This window comes from Antrostomus carolinensis, unplaced genomic scaffold (genome assembly GCF_000700745.2).
Source record: "Antrostomus carolinensis isolate BGI_N321 unplaced genomic scaffold, ASM70074v2 scaffold30069, whole genome shotgun sequence".
In the NCBI taxonomy this organism is placed as follows: domain Eukaryota; kingdom Metazoa; phylum Chordata; class Aves; order Caprimulgiformes; family Caprimulgidae; genus Antrostomus; species Antrostomus carolinensis.
Window position 1 is genome coordinate 1 of NW_010336901.1, and position 19,035 is coordinate 19,035.

General features: G+C 51.3%; 1 protein-coding gene across 1 annotated transcript; it reads left to right on the plus strand.

The window, feature by feature from the left end:
• Positions 1-14,697: 14,697 nt before the first annotated feature.
• LOC104520201 (forkhead box protein N5) lies at positions 14,698-17,129 on the plus strand (the record flags this gene model as incomplete). The annotated part of the gene is made up of 5 exons (XM_010175036.1): positions 14,698-14,818; positions 15,079-15,174; positions 15,718-15,932; positions 16,242-16,510; positions 16,897-17,129. Coding segments are annotated over exons 1-5 (934 nt in total), but the record flags the coding sequence as incomplete, so codon positions are not given.
• Between the last annotated feature and the right edge of the window lie 1,906 nt (positions 17,130-19,035).

The following is a 19,035-nucleotide window of genomic DNA, read 5'->3' on the forward strand; positions in this document are numbered from 1 at the left end:
CCGCCCTCCTCCGCCCCCCAGGGACCGCGGGGCTGCTCGAACCGCCGCAGCCAGACTCCCCCTCCGTGCACAGAATCCCAGAGAAATCACCCAAACTGGAAATCACTGGAAAAGCTCATCCAGCCCAATTGTTACCCCAACACTGACACGTCCCCAACTAACCCATGTCCCTCAGCACTATGTCTACACGACTCTTCAATCCCTCCAGAGATGAGGACTCTACCACCGCCCTGGGCAACCCCTTCCAATGCCTGAGAACCCTTTCAGCAAAGAAATTCTTACTCATCCAATCTGAACCTCCCCTGGTGCAACTTGAGGCCATTTCCTCTCGTCCTGTCACTTGTTCCTTGGTTGAACAGACACCTGACGCTGAGATGCAGCACCAGAGTGGGACGGGAAGCACTAGAAAACATGACAACTTCTCGTATTCCCTCTCTTTCCTCTCTCAGATGCTGCAGAGGAGATGCAGCCATCCCCAGGGCTGCGTGTGACACAACAGCAGCGTCTGCACAGCAGAAGGGGATGTTTTAATTAAGAGGAAAAGGAGAAACTGGGGCTTCAGTGAAAAATGCCAAACAGAGCTTTAACATCCACACAGGCGTGGAAGTGAGGAAACGGGTTGCCGCAGCACGCGATACGTCCTCGTCCCTGCACTAGAATACAACGAGCTAAACGAGCCCTCGGTCCCTGCCAGCAGCGGTGGCTCAGAGCTGACACCTGAGCCATTAAATCACACCTTCCTGCACAGACAGCCCTCCCTGAATATCTGTGTAACAGGTACCTCAACACACTTCACGACTGCCCTTTGTAAGGTGTGGACACCGAGAACCAAGCTCCCAGTTTCAGCAAATACACTGTACTGGAAAACGCCGAGGTGCAGTTACTCAAGGAACAGAGAGGCCAACAAATGCCAACTCGTTAAGATGTCGCATTGCAATTTTTTGGACCTTTCTCTGCACGCTCTTAATTGACCAGGCCAAAGCACAGTTTTCTTGAGCAAAGGAAAGGGCAGCAAGAAGATGACAGTGCAAGAGCCGGGAGCAGCATCTCCTCCCTTAGTGTCTCTCAACCACACAGCAGTTGCAACACTGGCTTGGTCTTTGCAAACAGGCAGGAAAATCCCTCAGCTGCACTGAGGAGCACAGCAGGTACCACCCCCTGGTGCCTTCCCAGGCCACCAGAGACAACAGGGGACTCAACGCAGGAGAGGCCCTTGGGGTGAGCAGGCAGACTGGTGGACAGTAGGTGTCCAGGACTTCCTTTCACAGCTGCAGGACACAGAAAAGACCGAGCTAAAGACCACAGAAGCAGAATTACTTCAACCAGTCTCTCCACAGTCCTGCCATATTTCCCCAATTCCTCCCTCTAACCACCACCCAGTTATCAGCTGCCTGGCAAGCTTCCCCATCCTCTGACAGCCACGGTTCCGTGTCCCAGCCGGAAAAGGGGAAAGAGACAGTGGGGAAAGGGAAAAAGGAGTTTTTCCAGAAACCAATGAAATGCAACTGTGAACATAGTTCCCATGGTAACAGCAGGATCCAGGGGAAGAAAAGGGAATGTAAATCGGATTATCAAGGGGATGAACAGGGAGGGACGAACGAACCAGTTGCATCCACCAGCCCAGCCGGGCCGCTCAAACATCACCTGGGGTGCGAGCCCAGTACCGAATCCCGTCCTCACCTTAAAGCCTGCCCGGAGAGCCAGCGAGGCCAGGTCCCCACAGCACAACAGGGCTGTGTCACCTGTGTCACCGAGGGAGTCCTGCTGCCACCACTGTCAGCCCAGAAACTTTCCCCCGAGAGGAGCAGACTCCCTATAATTGATGCCATATATCATTTTCATTGTCTGACATCTTAACCGTAAATGAGGAGGAGGCTCAAAAATGCCCTGAACATAAAAAAATCAGAGAAGTAACGCATGAGATCCAAGATTTATGCTCCTCCACCCACAGGGGAAAGAGAGTACTCCTCCCTGACATTCTAGCAAGGACTCGCACTTTGCAGAGCCAATACAGTGACATCGAGGTGGTTTTCAATAAAGCCAGGAGAAGCAGAGCAACTCGCATCAGGAGGATTTAAACCAGCACATCCAACAGCAGCAGAGCCTGTTCCAGGCTTGGGAACAATCTTCCCAGCCCGAGAAAGGACTACAACATCTCGGCTGCTCTCTAGATCTGTCTCTCCCTGCACTGCTTAGGCTGCTCACTGCACACACTCTGCCAGTGCTTCCCAGCCTGGAAAGGGTTAAGTCTCCAAAGCACCTCCTGGGGTTTTGCTACTTCTTTTCTGCTCTGTTTTATTTCCTCAAAGACAGAGATCAGCTGCCTGGATCTGGCTTGACCTCACAGCAGAGCCCACAGCCACCCTCTCTGCGGCACAGACTGCCTGCGTGCGCAGCGGGGGGGGCACGGGAGGGACACGGATTTGCTGTGCTGAAGCCCTTTTGGAGATGGGCATGAATATTTCATGATAGGGAGAGGATGCTTCAGCAGCATCATGCAGATGTGGATTCGCACGGTGCTGTCGGGGACACAAAAAGACAGACCCCAGGTCAGCACTCTCCAGCTCCCAGGGAGCCCACCGAGAAGAGGAGGCTCCCCAAGGGCAAAGGGATCCCCTCTGCCCACGTTTGCTCTGCAGGGACAGCAGGATGAGGAGCCACAGGTGGTGCCAACACAAACCTGACATCTTCTACCCGGCAGAGAAAGCTGCACGGTGGCCTGATCCGGGGAGGGGTAGAGGGGCAGCCCTGTCAGTCCCCAGCACATCCCTGGTACCATGACACCCTGTCAGAACGCCGCACAGGCCCCAAACTACGAGGTGTAACCAGATGGTCACTCCTAACTGCAGCCCAGGTCTCCAGAAAGGCACAATACCCAACTAACTGGAACCAGAGAAGACATCTCTGTGGGGCTGGACTGCATTTGGCACAAACTGTAGAGATGCCCTTTGATTCAGACACTCAAGACAACTCCCTCCGTTCAAAAGGACAGCGGGGTTTGAGATCCCTGGTTTGACTCTTTGCAATATGTGGAGCGGGTCCTGTCTCAGAGCCCCTGAAAGTCTGGCATAAAAGGAGCATTTGTGTCTCCAGAGCGTGTGGAGAGGGCAGAAAGGAAACGGACCGAACAGCACGACGCAGGACTACCTAGAGCAGGGCCAAGCTTGTCTCTGAAACACTCGAGCATGATCTAACAGCAAAATCATCAGGGATACAGTACCAAGGTGCATTCCTATCGGCAATCCTGTGTGGAAGGAACGGCCAGTCATCCCAGTTCAAGTCCCTCAAAATCCACCCATGCAGCAGTGATGCCAAAAAGAGGAAGGAGGAAGATTTCAGCAAGGGAAGCCTGTGGAGGACCACAGCTCTGGAAGTTAATTGAGACAAAGCTGCTACACTTTTCTTGGACACGAATTTGAGTGGGAAGTGTTTGTTACTGCCAATACATTTTTCCTCATACACAGATCCTTCCACACGAGGTTGAACCGTTAAGCGTTGACAGTGCATCTGTTAAGATTGGCTCTAGAAACCAAATGTTCTTGAAAACAGAGAAACATACTGTGCTTGCCCTTCATCTTCCCAATCATCCAGTTCCCAGGACCAGGGAGAAGAGCCACACAGAGCTGCCCACGTGCATGCCGATGGCCCAAGAGTGGCTCCTCTGCGTCAAAGGTGCAGCAGGCTGAGGAACAAGGAGTTCCCCAAGGACGGAAAGACTCGGTGAAAGGGCAGCACAACAATATCAGGCTCGTTTCTACTGACAGCATAAGACTTCAAGGAAAGGTTCTGCAGAAGATGTGGGAGAAGGGCTCTTCCCAATATATCAAATCCCTCTTCTGCTTTGTGTTTTTCCTTTACAACCGCATTTTGGTGCGACCTCCCGTGGCAGCTGCCTTGGGCTTAGAGCAAACAGTGAGCCTGCTTCTTCAGAAAGACCCTGCACCCAGCATACAGTGCTGGGATCACCACAGACTACAAGCACTGGAAGAAGACATCCCTGCAAAGAGAGGAAGATCATCTTCCTTCAAGGTCACAAAATCTTTTCTTCAGAGGAAGAAAAAAAAAATAATTAGAAAGGCCAATGCAGCCTCCTCACTTGACTCCCTTTAATTAGTAACCATCTGGTTTTGAGAAGAGCTGTCAACCAACGTAGAGCATTTGGCAAGCTTCCTCAGCTGCTGCTCTCCTAACTTCAGTTCTTCTTGGAAACGCTTTAAGCCCCGAGATGCCAAAAGGAAAAGAAAAGAAAAGCAAAAGAGAGAGTGCACGAGTGAAGCAGAAGAGCAAGGATAAAGTACAAGCCAGTGGACAGAGCGAGACGTTCCCCAGTTCCACTTCCAGGACAGGGAGGACACTGCACAGGCTGCCGGTCACTCGATAGCCAGGAAACCTCTCACCGCGCCAGCCCGCCCCACGGGAGGAACTGCAATACCTCGAGCACCACATTTCAAACAAGCCCTTACAAATCCCTCCACATGTCCTGCAAGTCGGGCTGCTCAATTCAGCATCCTGAACAAATTCCAGCTTAGGCAGTGACTTTCTATCTGCCTAAATTCCTCCCCTCAATTTCTTCTTTGCCCCAACCACTGCACGACAGCACCGTGTGCCTGCAGTTAGGTGTGATGCTCCAGCATGGTGCTCATCCACCAGGACAGACACAGACAATCCTACAAACCAAATTCACCCGGCTCCTTGGACAGAAGCTGTGATGCTCTCCCTCGAGTTTTGCCCTGGTTCTCCACTGAGAAACCTGCAGGTGCAACAGGAGCGTTTCACCCAGAGGCTTTTGGACGGACCGAGGAGGCACGCTAACTGTTCTGCTCTGCAAGCTCCCAGGCTGCCTCGCTCTCCGAGCCACGGAAGCTCAAGTCCTCAGGCACGCTCTGCCAGCACAAGCCCTTTTGCTCTTTCCAGGGAAGCAGCCACACTGGTAGCAGAGCTGGGCGGCAGGAGCCGGGTTGCAGCATTTTTGTGAGCGCTGCCTGCCTCATTAACAGTCAGCACATGGCTCAAGCAGCTTTTAGATTACTCCTTCCTGACTCTGGGACCTCGTGTGTGAGTCAGAGGCTTGCACGTTTGCTTCCCCTCATCCCTGCGAGCCCCCAGCACGTGGCAAACTACGTTTTGAACAGTTACCTTAATTTCTGCGTGCGGACAACCTTTTTCTCACCTCTGCAAAGAAGCAGAGTCATCCTCCGCTCCCCCAAACAGCATCACGTGCACAAGACCACTACCCTCTTTTCTCTCAGAGGCATTCAGATTTTGCAACACTCTCTTGTGAGCAGGTACATCAGACTCCCCTACACTCATGTCCCCTCTACTAATTTCCATCCCGGTTCCCACACGGTGCTTCAGCTTCCCACAAAGCACAGGTAAGCCAGCTCCCTTTCCCTTCTCCAGACCCATGGTACCAGGGTACAGGCACAGCTGAGGGAGCAGAGGATCCCCGTGTTAAACACATTAATGCTCTGCTACAAACAGGGCAGATATGGTTTCCCAATGCCTTGAGCAAAGCCATCTGAGATCCAGACCTAAGAGATCCTCCCGATGTAGCTGCCCTGACATCCACCAGCCTGTCAGAGCAGAACCTCGTTGACTCCCGACCCGCGAGAAAAAAAGCAAGCATTAAATTCCTTGTTAGAGCATCTGAAACCACCAGGGACCTGCACCCAATCAGCCTTCTCACACGTTTCCAGAAGGGCAGATGAGCAGGTTTCAGCTGCTCTGATCTGCACGGAGCGATGAGATATTCCCACTTTTTCTCTGAGGAGTTGCACAAGACCTGGGCTCGGGGCAGTGGAAGTTCAGGAATCCTCTCACATCCGGTTCTTTTAAGAGGATGAGTGTGCTGGTCTGACACTCTCGGGACTGGAAATCCTCACACAGGGAACAGGGAAGATAAACAGGGAGAGAAACATACACCAGTCACCCGGTCTGGACCATCTTCCTGTGAGCCTCGACACGGACAATTTACACCAAAGGACCAAAAGCGAACGGCTGTGGACAGTGTTCCTCTTTTCAGTTTCGCAACCTTGGCTGGGGAAAACAAAGCCTTTCCTTTGCTCTATACGCTCCTCTCCAAGCCACAGGAACCTCTGTGCAATACTTCCATCTTCCATGCTTCTCCTCCAAAGCCTTTCCTCCTTGTCTATTACCACTAGGCAAAGCGCCCAACTGCCAATGCCAATGAGACTTCAGGCAGAAATCCATCTATTTCTCCCCTCTGGCTCTTAATTAACATGTGGACTTTAATTACATTTCCCATTTTCATGACAAAATATGTCTCTCTCCTCCACCTGCCCCTCCCTGAGATCATTACAAGAGCTCCAATAATCATCAGCATCATCTATCTACGGTGAGAGCGAGGCGGGGGGCATCTGCTCCCTCTTCCCAAGCCACCCCATCCCACCTAGCCCCCGGTCACTCATTCCTTGGAGAGTCGTAGGCTCTGGTCGCATTCCAAGGGAGAGGGGTGGAAGAGCTGCTAACAGGTTGGCACAACATATTGCCAGGGCTGGATGGTGCCTGCAGGCTTTGGCTGAAGCGAAAGACATCACAATTCAAGGACAGCCGCAGAAACAAAGACAAATTGGGGGAGTACTGGGGATTCTCTTTCTCTTCAAAGGCAAGGATGGGCCACCCCCCTGCTGAAGAAGCTCTGTCCTCACTGTTGACACAAGGTGCAGCGAACACTGCTGGGAAGCTTTGAGGTAACACTCAGCTGGTTCACACATTCCTATGCAGTAAAAAAAAAAATGGGGAAACTTCCTAACAAACCTCCCCATCCTCACTGATCCAGCCACTAGAAAAGCAATTACCTTCACAAATCACAAAACATCCATTTCCCAGGAGGAAGTGAAAACTGAGAAATTCTTCCCTATCCAGCCAGACAGGAGTAGGCAAGAAGCTGATACAATTTAATCAAGCACATGGACCTTGGTGCGGTCAGGCTCTCAGGAAGCGCAGGCGTTTCTCTAAAGGCCACTCAAACTGCCACCACTCTCCTCACAAGCCCAGGAACCTCACCCAGATGCAATCTGTCAGGGCAGGGAGAGTGAGTCCTGCACAACATCGACCTTGGATTTGCCAGCTCTAAATCAGAATTGGTTCTCTGACCGACTATTTGATCTGAATGTTCAAAATTCACCAGTCAGCTAGTGGCTTCGTCCGCTCACACTTACAGAGGTCCAAGAAATGAGGTTTTTTCTTAGTTGTTATTTTACACCTCGGACTTCCTCAAAGACTTAATCTCTAGCCCTCCTGGCAGCAAGCAGTAAGGTAAAACTTAAGTAAGGTAAGGGCCACCAGGATGATGCGAGGGCTGGAGCACCTCTCCTATGAAGACAGGCTGAGAGAGCTGGGGCTGTTCAGCCTGGAGAGGAGAAGGCTCCGGGGAGATCTTATAGCGGCCTCCCAGTACCTGAAGGGGCTACAAGAAAGCTGGGGAGGGACTTTTCATAAGGGCAGTTAATGACAAAACAAGGGGAAATGGGTTTAAACTGAAAGAGGGGAGGTTTAGATTAGATATGAGGAAGAAGTTCTTCACTGTGAGGGTGGTGAGACACTGGAACAGGTTGCCCAAGGAAGTTGTAGATGCCCCCTCCCTGGAAGTGTTCAAGGCCAGGCTGGATGAGGCTTTGAGCAACCTGGTCTAGTGGAAGGTGTCCCTGCTGCTGGCAGGGGGGTTGGGACTGGATGATCTTTAAGGGCCCTTCCAATCCAAACCATTCTACGATTCTATGAAAACTGAACTGAACGTCAAGCTATGCAACATGTGGTTTAGTCTATAGGCAGACCAAGGACAGCGAGCTGCCCACCTCTCCCACTGCCGAGTTCTGAGGAATTAGCCATACTTCAGAGAGCAGACATGACATCAGGCTCTTGGGACAGAGACAATAACACGAGGGCAGCATCGAAACGATCGCAACACAAAGGAGATACACGTAGGACTAAAAGTACAGCCCAGGCAGAGTCCTCAAGGCGAGGACTGCACGATCCAAACACACAGCTCAGCACATCACACCTAACTGGGACGGAAAGAACTTGCAGCAGAGCTCCACGCACGGGCAGCAAACACGCCACAAGCACAGACAGCGTCCCTGCTGCTCGCAGAAACCTGTGTCCCTCCTCCTAGTCCAACGGTGCAAGAAACCCGAGTAATTGCCCCAGCAAGAGAGTGCCGATAAGCGCGGCAGAAGGGAGACAATGTCCCTTTAAATGTGACTAAAGTGTTGTCAATGGATCTGCCACGGTAGAGGAGTTAATCCCCCCCAGCCCCTCGCAGCCACTGTGATGGGATAATTAGATGCGAGGGCTCAGCGCAGATGATGCTGCAGTTGCTTAGCAACTAATGGTTTCCATGGAAATGGCAAAGCACAGCCTTCAGAGCAGCAAGTGAGCAGTGCAGCAGGGCAGGGAAAGACGTCTTCAGCTCCTGCACGGATCCTCTCCTCTCTCCTCTCCTCCAGAATCACTCCGACACATTGAGGTATTAGGGGAGCAAGAAGGGGGTGCCTTAAAGATACAACATCCCTGCTCCAAGCAGCAGGAAAAAGAAAAGGGGTTCTCTTAGGCTATAGTTTCAGTGACACGGTCCTCCTTGATCCCGGTGACCCTCCACTAGCAGGAGGGATCACACGCAGTGGTCTTACACAAAGGCTCATGCCCCGTACATGGGTCATCCTGCTACGAGCAGCTGAATGTGATCCCAGCAACATTTCTCCCACCCAGGGTCTGGGAGGTAGACACACACACACACACACACACACACACAAACATGTAAAATAAGAGGCCATGTACTGGCATCCAGCCTGGCCCTGAACCAGCAGGCAAGAGGTTTCCTCTCAACCCTGCAGCTTCGCAACACACAAAAAGTGACACCGGCTATAAAACACGCAGAGCCTCGCCAGAAAAACCGAGATCAGATTTATTAACCTCAGCCCAAGTCTGTCATCTGGTACTTCCTTCAACATGACCACTTCCTACTGCTTTTTTACAGCTGCTCCCTGCACTGAGTCAGCATCCCACTGCTTCCGAGCATCACAGCCATGACCTGCCTCTCTCCTCACTGAACGCTACACGTGCTGGCACTGTAGCTGCGCTGCCGCAACCTTGTCCTCTCATGAGCAGAGCTTGTCTTTTGATAAGAGAGCTCTGGGACACTTGGGTGGGATTGTTGATTCGGTGCTAAGGGTTCTTCACCCCCCTCACATGAGGCAGGGATGGCCTGCGTCGCTGCCTGCTTGCAAGTGACAGCCCTATGCGTTAAAGCCTCTGCAAAGGTCTCGAGCCCAGATGGTGGCACAGAAAGGGGTACGGAAACTCACATCACAGAGATGAGCCCTGCCCTCCTACCCTCCCCTCCATCCAAGGACTGTCCCTTGCAGAGACAGCAGCAGACTGCATGTCTTGGGCACCGGTTGCAGCACACACACTTCACTGCTTTTCTTTTCCCCTTCCCACCTGGGAGGAGACTGGCGGCACGTGCTCTGCTCCGCCGTGTTCCATCTCTTCTCGGCAGAAAGCACGTAAAATAGAGAACAGGGCAGACCCCAGCCTGGGGCAGCGGCTGAGCCGGGAGGTGGCATGTGCTGCTGGCAAGGGGCAGCCAGATCGGGCTCTGGGACCCCCAGGTGCACTGCTAAAAGCAACTGTGAGATGCTCTGCGGCTCCTTCCTCCCCCTCACTGCACACGTTACTTTGCCCTCCCGACAAACCCGGGGGATGCCGGCTGCAACATCCAGGAGGGATGAAGCATCCCATCAGCCAGCCTGTGCCAACGGCTAATTTAGCCGTGAGCGAGGTCTCCTCCCTGGAGCCCTGTCCTGATCCACCCAGCGCTTCAGGAAGATACTGGAGCAGAGTCACCAAAAAAAGTTGTGGAGCGTTTCAGACTCTGTCCCCTATGGCTTTCAAAGGGGGAAATCAAAGGGAAGCGCCGCGCTTTGTTCCGTGGGGGAGCAGCACGAAAGGTGAGCGGTGGCGAGCCCGGCAGAACCGGTCGCTTCAATCGTCCGCCAGCTCACCTTTGAAGTGGTTTTAAAAATCAGGGAGGAGGGGCAGAGACCTGAGTTCAGCTCTTTCACTGCAACTTCACAGAATTTGAGGATGTGGGCGGTAAGAGGCCGCCTTTCCTCCAACAGAAAAATGGCATCTCTGTTCAGAGAGAACAGAATACATCTAATGAAAAAGGCTGCGATACTCGTCAAGTGCATCTGTTGTGTCCTCGCGTCCTGAGGAGGCTACAAACAGCTACGACAGCAGCAGCACCTACCTACAGTACTGACAGAGACGTAGCTGGGCACTGGCAGGGTTACCCGGGCCCCCACACTGGCAGGATTACCCGGGCACCCCAACACAGCCCCAGGTCTGGTGCCAATGGAGCGACCGCCCCCCACCAGCGCACAGCCTCCCCTCTGCCTTGCGTTCCCTCTCCCCCTGCCTGCCTGGTACTGTCCCCACCGCCTTTCTTTAACAGAAAGGGCTGGTTTTAACCCCAGCCCACACAAATCCTGGCAGCTCTTTCACCATTATAGTCACAGCATCAGCCACTCGCTGCAGCGCGGAGAATCGAAGCAATGCCAACACAGAGGGGGTGGCACTGTGCGAGGAGGAGCCAGGCACCTGCCGTATACCCCGTACGAGGGAGGTGGGGAAAAGTACCAATCACTTAACTGGAAACTAATCTCTGTTCTACCACAGAAATATATATATATATATATATAAAATAAGCACAGTTGATTGGTATGACCAGTTTTCACAAGCCCAGAGTCCCCCTCAAGCCCACTGAACTTGCTTCTACACAAACACCATCAGCAGCACAAAGCCAAGACAAGAGATGATACACCCCTATCACCACGAGTGAGCAGATGTCACTCTGCACAAATTCAAGGCTTTCAGGGGCTGTGGAATACAAGAGCCATGCGAGCCAGACCTGAATAACAACTCTGAGATGGAAGTCAAGTTATAGAGCTCCCCATCTTTAGGTGAGAGAGTGAGCTTCAGATCCAACATCCTCCAGAAACAGAAGCAAATCTAGTTTCTCCGGCTTGCCAAGAAGACCTCACACACACATGAAGCCATAAGACTGGCCAAAGACATCTACCTGCACCTCACATGAACACGCAGGAACGTGTGTGCAAAAGTCAGACAACCTGAGAAGCAATCGAGCACGCTTGCAGTCACGCTCCAATCCAAAATGTCTTTTCTCTTGATCTGCAAACAAGTCTTAATCTAAAACACCAGGAGATGGAAATCAGCAAGACAAGAGAGCTGCGCTTGCCCCCAGCCCCAACCCGCATCTTTACAAAGTTCTCATGGTTATGAGGTGTGTGGGAGTAGGTGAGACTGGTTTTCAGTAAAACTATCCCATCAATTGGCTTCCGTGCAGGTAACACTCACCTGAAAAAGAGCTGGCTCGGAAGAATCCAGATGACCTGAGCAAAGACACCTCCAGCGTGTCGCCTCTCTACATGTTCAGCTCCATTCATGACGCAGGTAGAGATGCTGGCTGCTTTGACCTTCCACACGTGTCAGCAGGTTCTCTTCTAACTTCTTCTGTTTCACCTCCCGAAGCTAGAGGAGAACCAGAAGCGAGGTGGCTTTAGGATACAAGCGTGAGCTTCTGCTTAAGCCATGGGGCATAAGGAATCAGCAGCCTCAGACCTAATTTGCCACAAATTGGCTCTATCAGCCTGATCAAGATGCCTCTCCCCTGGAAAAGCATGGGGAGCAGGACAGAGCTCAGGGGTTACGATGCCTTAACACAGAATACACAGTATACAAACCAATGCAATTGGGATTCAGCAACTGAACACTCAAAGGCAAAATTAAGGCCTTTTAGCCTTTTCCTAGACTTAAGGGAAAGGTCTGCTGTTGCAATCACAGGTATTTAAAACATTCTTTGGCTTTAAGCTGGAACCCAACACTTCTTCCCCCAGTTTGCTAGCTTCATTGCACAGACTGGGCAGACCACAGGGCTCACTTCCCTGCTTTACCTGTCTGTATTACAGCAGCACCTCAAATCTCGACCAGCTAGAAGTAAACATTATCACATGAGGGAATGCTTTCCATCCCTGCAGCAGAGGCAGGAAAGATTAGCAAGCTCTTTTCACATCTTTTTTTGAGGGAGGGTCTAAGTACAACTGTTCAGGGCTTTTCTGGGTGGAGCACTCTGTTATATTATGTTACCCTACGTTATATCCTATCCCTCCCCTTCCCTTGTGCTACTCACCAGTTCCACAGACCAGTACAGCCTTCTCTGAGGACAGGAAAACCTGGGGGAAGATGGGAAAAAGGAATCTCTAATCAGCTGCAGCCAGCTGCTGCTGGCAGCCCTGGAAGGTCTGCAGCTGTTTCTCATCTCCTTCATGCTCTGTGGTGGCTTTTGCTGGACAGCCCCCACCTAACTCCGGGGGCACTAGCTCTGAACCAGCTACAGGTGAATTCAATCGCTCCCTGCAAAACACCAGCTCCCACGGCCTCTTGTGGCCGAGCCACACACTCCGGGTATCCTCCTGGAAAGCTGCACAGCAAACAGCGTCCTTCCCACGGACAAGTCCATCCCCAGATATTCTTCTTTCTGTCTTTTATTCACGTCGGTGCCACGTGTGTTGCCCCGCTTGCTTTCCAAAAGCCACGCCTGGCTGAAGAGCAAGCAGGCCAAGAGACTTCATCCGCATGCAAGGTCTGGCTATGGCAGGACTTCTTTCCCCCCAAAAAAAAGACTTACTTACGCTGTTCTAAGATCATTAACATAACTGGATCCAGTCTAGCACTCTTGTGCGAGTTTACTGGTGAGGTACCAAAGGTTATGCGGGTAGGTGAGGCATCACTTGAGGATGCACGTAGGATAATCACAGGCTTAATGAATTACTACTATGCCTCAGCTGACGCATACGCCACTGTGCGAGAGTTTCACTCCAGATAGGAAGGGGAAAGCGACTTTGTGGTGCAACAGGCCAAGTGATAGGTGGTCAATTATTAAACTGTAGTAGCTGGATTGTTTGTGACACATCCCAAGTCAAACACCAGTTTCCAGTTTCAGGAAGGGGAATGGCTTTTGACTGGGGCGCGCTCAGACTTTTTTGAGGAAAGCAGCCAAGCGAGCAGGTGCTGCTCACACCCGAGGAATCTGACAGGGAGCACGTCCTCATCTCCGCTGACAACTGAACTTTGTCACACAAGGGTGGAAAAAGCTATGTGACTGTAGCCTTCTGCATCTGGCAAAAGCAAAGCCATACCGGCTTGATATTTGTGGAATGCCTGAAAAGAACTAAGCAAACCTTAATACAGTACAAACTGTCATGCCTACTTTTATTCAAGAGGCAAAACTGAGCATGCCAGATCCTCCTCTGCCCTTTGAAGGGTACCTTTTCAAGAAAAGCTCGGCTCGGTGCTTGACTTATTTTTCAACAGCCCATCTCAAAAGATGCAAATACACAAAGGGTGAGAATAACGACAGCAAACAGGGCAGGAAGGCTTGGCCCAAAGCACTGCAGAGCTAGCCTGCAGCGGGGAAAAGCACCTTACCCTTTTCTTTCATCACACAGAAAAAACCCAAACAACTCAAAGCCAAACCTTTGGTCACAGAATTCACCTTTAAGCCAAGATTCTCCCAACATCATAACAATAATGTTACGGCGCAATCTTTTCCAGCAATTGCTAAAACCAGCCTCTTTCTGTCTGTCTCCCTGGTACAGACTGACAGCAAGTCCCTGAAGGACGCCTCTGATACGAGCATAACCTGTGTCCTCCTACAAAATGGTCAACATATGCAGAGAGTCTGAAATCTAATTGCCTGCTGGTACTAAGCCAAGGCTTGGATTTTCATTTCTAGCTGCTCTGTTTCCACCCGTGCCACCTATCTCCCCTGACCCCCGAGCAGAAGAGTGATGGTGAGTGGGCGAATAGGATGGGGATGGATTACAGCCACCCTTTAATAGCAGAAACCACTTTGCTTCCTTCGTAATATCTAGGACAAATCAGGCAGGGGCCGTGTGTGAAAGATACGGTTGAAGAAACAAAAGCAACTCAGGAAGGGGCAGAATTTGGATTCTGTCTTCAAGCTGCACAAAAAGTGTCTAAGAGGCACACTGTGAAAGCACGCCCTGGCTCTTTCCCCCCCTCAGTGTTTTGCCTGGGCTGATCTAAAGCAGTTTCCAGTCTTAAAACCTGCTACTTCCAGGCAAGCAGGGTGAGGGAGCTCCCCGGTACCTGCAAACGCATCCCGAGCGCTCTGCACATCCCTCAGAGATCCGTCCTGCTTCCAGGGACATTCGGGTTCTCAGACAGGGCAAATCCACTGCAGAGCGTCGGTAATGCTGTGATTTTGTCAGAAAAAAAAAAGCAAGACAGAAAGTTAGCCTAATGAACACAGGAATGGATCGTTTATCAAGGCTCTAGCACAGTAAATGGGCAGAAAACTGAGCCTGCATGGTGCCACCTACCTTATTCTCAATCAGCTTGCTTGCTCCACCAATGTGGACCGCTTACTCACTGCAAGGGGCCTTAACAGGTACTTAGAAGGGTGAAACAGACACCAGCCTTTCACTCACCTGGGCAATATCCTTTTTAAAAAAGGATATGAAGTCAAGTCTCTCGGCACACAGAGCACTGCAAGCTCACGGGATTCTTTGTGCCATCCTCACAGATCCCGCTGCGCTCAGCACCCGGAGGTTACTTCACCATACAAAGAAAATGTACTTGAATTTTCAAAACAAGTCATTTTGGGAAAGCCTGCATTTAAAATATGGCCTTGTGGACTGGAATATGGCGGAGGAGCTCAAACTCACCATCACTACTGAAGATATCCCACAAGGTAAGGGCCTTGGGGGAATTGATTGACTTGGCTTCCTTTTAAAAAGACTCTCATCTTCAAAACTCAGGTGAAAATTGGTAAACAGTGAGTTCCAGTCTAGAAATTAACAAAAAGCCCATTTCTGTTACGTTTAAATATGATCAGATCAAATAAGAAGTGTCTGCAATTAAGTATAAAGTAAGTACACAGCTTACAGAAAATGAGGCTAACACAAGAAACATAAGCTCACCCCAGTGTCTCTGTCTCCCCATGTCCACCAGCTCCTGACAAGACCCCGCACTATCGCAGGCCAAAGTGGCAAGCTGACCCCTGGGCACACTGGTGCTGGCTGCCGAGGGCGCTGCCAAATGCCAGGGGTAAGTCTGGGACCCGGTATTACCTAGAGAGGCTGGCAGTGCTTCTGGGAATGGCCTGGGAAAGGGGCTTTTCTTGTACCAGCCAGAACATCTGCGTCCAGACTGGAACTTTTCTAAGCTTACTTAGAAAAAGTTGAAGCCCGTTTCCCAAAGACAAGGATATAATGACATACCTGTTCCTGCAAACACACTTCCCTCCGAATGCAACCTCAACCTTTCGGGTAGATAAAGTTGGGAAAGGAAGACTGAAGGGAGCAATTTAGATCTTCTGGCTTGTCTCTCTGCAGAGAAAAAGAGTAAGTAACATTTCAGAGCTGAGCATTGCTGTTTGGGCTTTCCACAGCGGCGTGAGAACACGCAGACACGCACGCTGTATGTGAACTGGGAAAGAAAGCAGGGTTAGAGGGATGAGAAGGCAACACGGGACACCTTTGCCTTGGGATCTGCATTGCATTAGAGCTTCATCGGGCTGCCTCTGCACAGCAGGGTCTAGAAATGATCCTCAGGTAGGACTGGTGGGGTGACGTTTCTCCTTCTCCTTAGAACCTGCCATTCAGCCCCATCTGTGGATGTGGGTGAACCCCAGCCTGGCCTGCCCCATCCCCAGGAGCCCTGGCACAGACCCGGCTGGATACAGCAGCCTGGTGGCCTCAATCGCTGCTGCCACAGAAACCTCCTCTCCAAACACATCCTGGGACTACTCCAATCTGAACTGCCCGAAGGAGGACGTGTTATCATCCTTCAGAAAGGCTGGAAAGGTACCAAAAAAAGGCGCTTCTTGAGCAGTCCTAAGCATTGTGCACGCTTAACAGTCCCACAAGAAAAAAGGAGCTGGCTCAGCAGCTCTGCAGGCAGCTGCCTCCTGTTTCAGCCTGGGTCAGTCAATGGACAGAGCCCATCTGATGAACAGGCTGAGAGTGCAGAGTGTGAGGACAGAGACTGAAATTTAAAGTACATCAGCTTTCTACACGCACTCTGCCAGACCCACCCTTCCCCAGAACAAAGCAGCTTATCCCTGTCCCTCGTTCCACCCAGGGCTGATATATTCATGTCCTTTTTCTCCCCAGATTACTGAGGACAAAGATGCTTCACATGTAGACATCCCAGTTCCTCAGGAGATGCCAGAAATTCCTGATCTCGGAGCAACGTCAATGCCTCAGAAATCCACAGTCCTCAAACCTCAAAGCACGAAGCTCAAGTGCCCCAAGCAGACAAGCACCAAAATCAAGGGGGGCTGGCCCCGTCCCCCCCTGAATTACAGCAGCCTCATCACTCTCGCCCTGTGTAACAGCACGAGTGGCAGTCTGACCGCACAGCAGATCTACCAGTTCACACGGTACCCGCTCTTCTCCCAGCTCCTCATGCAGAATGAGGGGAAGAGGGACAACGAGGGGCACAGGAGGCTCTGATCTGCTACTGGGGAGCAGGGATGTGGCAGCCAGGGCTCGTGTCCTGGTCTGAGCTCTGCCTTTGGCTCAAGATGCCGCTGAGAAAAGTGTTTCCCCTCTTTGTCAACACATGAACCCAGGGGTCTCGAGAGCCAGCATTTTAGTTTTGTCTTACCCTCCTTAGAAAAAACACACTGCTCGGCTACGCCAGCCATCCTTACACCACAGGGGTTGGGAAGGACCCTCTCCTCCTTCCCTCGCTTGGATGATGTACTCTGTTATTTACCTCAGCTTCTAACTGCTCCAGCTCAAGATAAATCTTTTATCTCCGCAGGCAGCACTTCCCATTTTTCCAAATGGCCCCAAAGGGCTGGAAAAACACGATCCGACACAACCTGTGCTTCAGCAGCTGCTTTGAGAAAACCACCGGCTTCGTGTGCGACGAGCGAAACCGCAAGTCCTGCCTGTGGAAACTGACTCCAGAAGGATGCAGGAAGTTTCAGGAGGAAGCACAGGCTCTGCCCAAAGAAGCTCTCGACTTGGTGCGCCAAAGCATGAGCGAACCGGGTACGTTTCACAGGGCAGGAGCCCCGCAAAATGCCGAGCGAGTCAGGCTCTACAAGATTCCCATGGTGGGAGGGATACAGGCAGGTGCCCAAGCCAGCTTGGGTCTCAGAATTGATACCAGATGCTTAGAGATCCTTGTAGAGATACCCCCATGAGCAGGGCTCGGTCACCACACCAGCCAAGAACCCTTCTTCAATGAAACCAGCATAGCGAGAGAAACAAACCAGGCTACGTTAAAATACAGAGCCTTCATCTCTGTATTGCCTTGCTCACAGCAATACAAAAAAAAAACCCACCTGATAAAAATGATTCAAAGAATCCTGATAAAACTGATTAAACCAAAACTGATAAAGAACCTTATCAGTTTAATATGAATAAGGATGGAGGCTGTAGCATCAGTGCCCAAGCAGTCATTACGGTCCAAACAACTATGACAACTTCCTCTCTCTCTATCTTTTGCAGATCTCATGAGAACTCTGTTTGGTCTGTGATTCCTTCTGGCTCCCTGCTTCCAAAACACGTACCATATGTTTTCAAACCAAGCTTATTTTCTCAGGTGCTGCCACAGGCACCTTCTCAAAAAACTGCACGTGGAAATCACAGGGATCGTGATGTAAGGACTCCAATTTAGAAGGGGGTGAGGAGAAAGATGACCAATCTCATTTCCTTCAGTAAGGCAAGTTTTTGCTCCAGCTGCACACATCTCAAGCTGCAGAGGCACTGTGACATGTGGCACCTGCTATGACTTTAACACAAAGTCCTCCAGGCAAGCTGTTGCCTCTTGCAACGTTCTGGCGGTGCAGAGGATTAAGCTGCAGGAGGAGGTTGATCTGTTCCCTAAGAAAGGGTCTCGCTCAGCTCAGAGGCTGAGCAGAGAGCGCATTAGCTGGATGAGCAAGAAGAGCCCCTACCATGCAGATGTTATTCCAAGCCATTGCACTCGCCTGCCCAGCTGCAGAACCAGCAGGAAAGGACCCACAGAACTGCTGGGCAGGCTGCTTTGAATTTCTGCAGCACTCACGAGGTAGGAATTGGTGAGCACTGCAGAGTGTGAGGAGGGAAAGGGTTATCTTGGGAGATGCAAGGACGTGGCAAAGGAAAAAAAAATCAAACAGAATTTACTGTTGTGTTGCTGACGTGCTTGCTTCTCCAGCAAGAGGAAAGACACGTCCCTGGGCCAGAAGTCAGGCAGATAGCAAGTGTCTAGCTTTCAAGAGGAGCAGATTTTTCATACCTTCTTCCTGGCTTCTGCAGCAGTTGCTTGAGTTGAAGCACAATCATTCCAGTTACATCCACTATCGGTTCCACGTGGAGCAGGAGCTGAGGGGCCCTGTTGACTGGGGACAAACAGCACACAGTCACAACGCAGGTTCTGGAGTTCACTGCTGGGTTATGTTCTAGACCTGGACCCCACGGACAGGATGCCAGGGGAAAGCCCATCCGAACCTGCTCAACAGGGCAGGATGGACACCCTGGAGATCAGCTCCTTTCACCCACGTTGAAAGTGATTTGATCGAGTCTAAACGCACGTGCTGGGACGGATGCTGCCCAGGGTGGGTCTGCACAGCGGGGTGCTAATGTCACCTCAGCCACTACAGAAGCTGGAGAGAGGCAGATGGGTGACACTCCCACACATGACAGTGCAGGGTGGCCATCTGAGCAGGACCTGATTTAAAGTGAACGGTCTTTTGAAGGCCTGGCTGCCCCGTATGGCAGCTCTGAGATAAGTGCAGTTTGGATGCTCGCCTTCAATCACACCAGACCAGACCACGAGCATCCTCTGCTCTTACTAAATGTAAAAACCAAAACCAGAACAAAACACACCTTTTTTTTTTTTGGTAGAGTTGTGGATGGGCAAGAAAACAAAGGTGTCGGACCAATGCTGTGCCAAGAGGCAGTTCGGTGG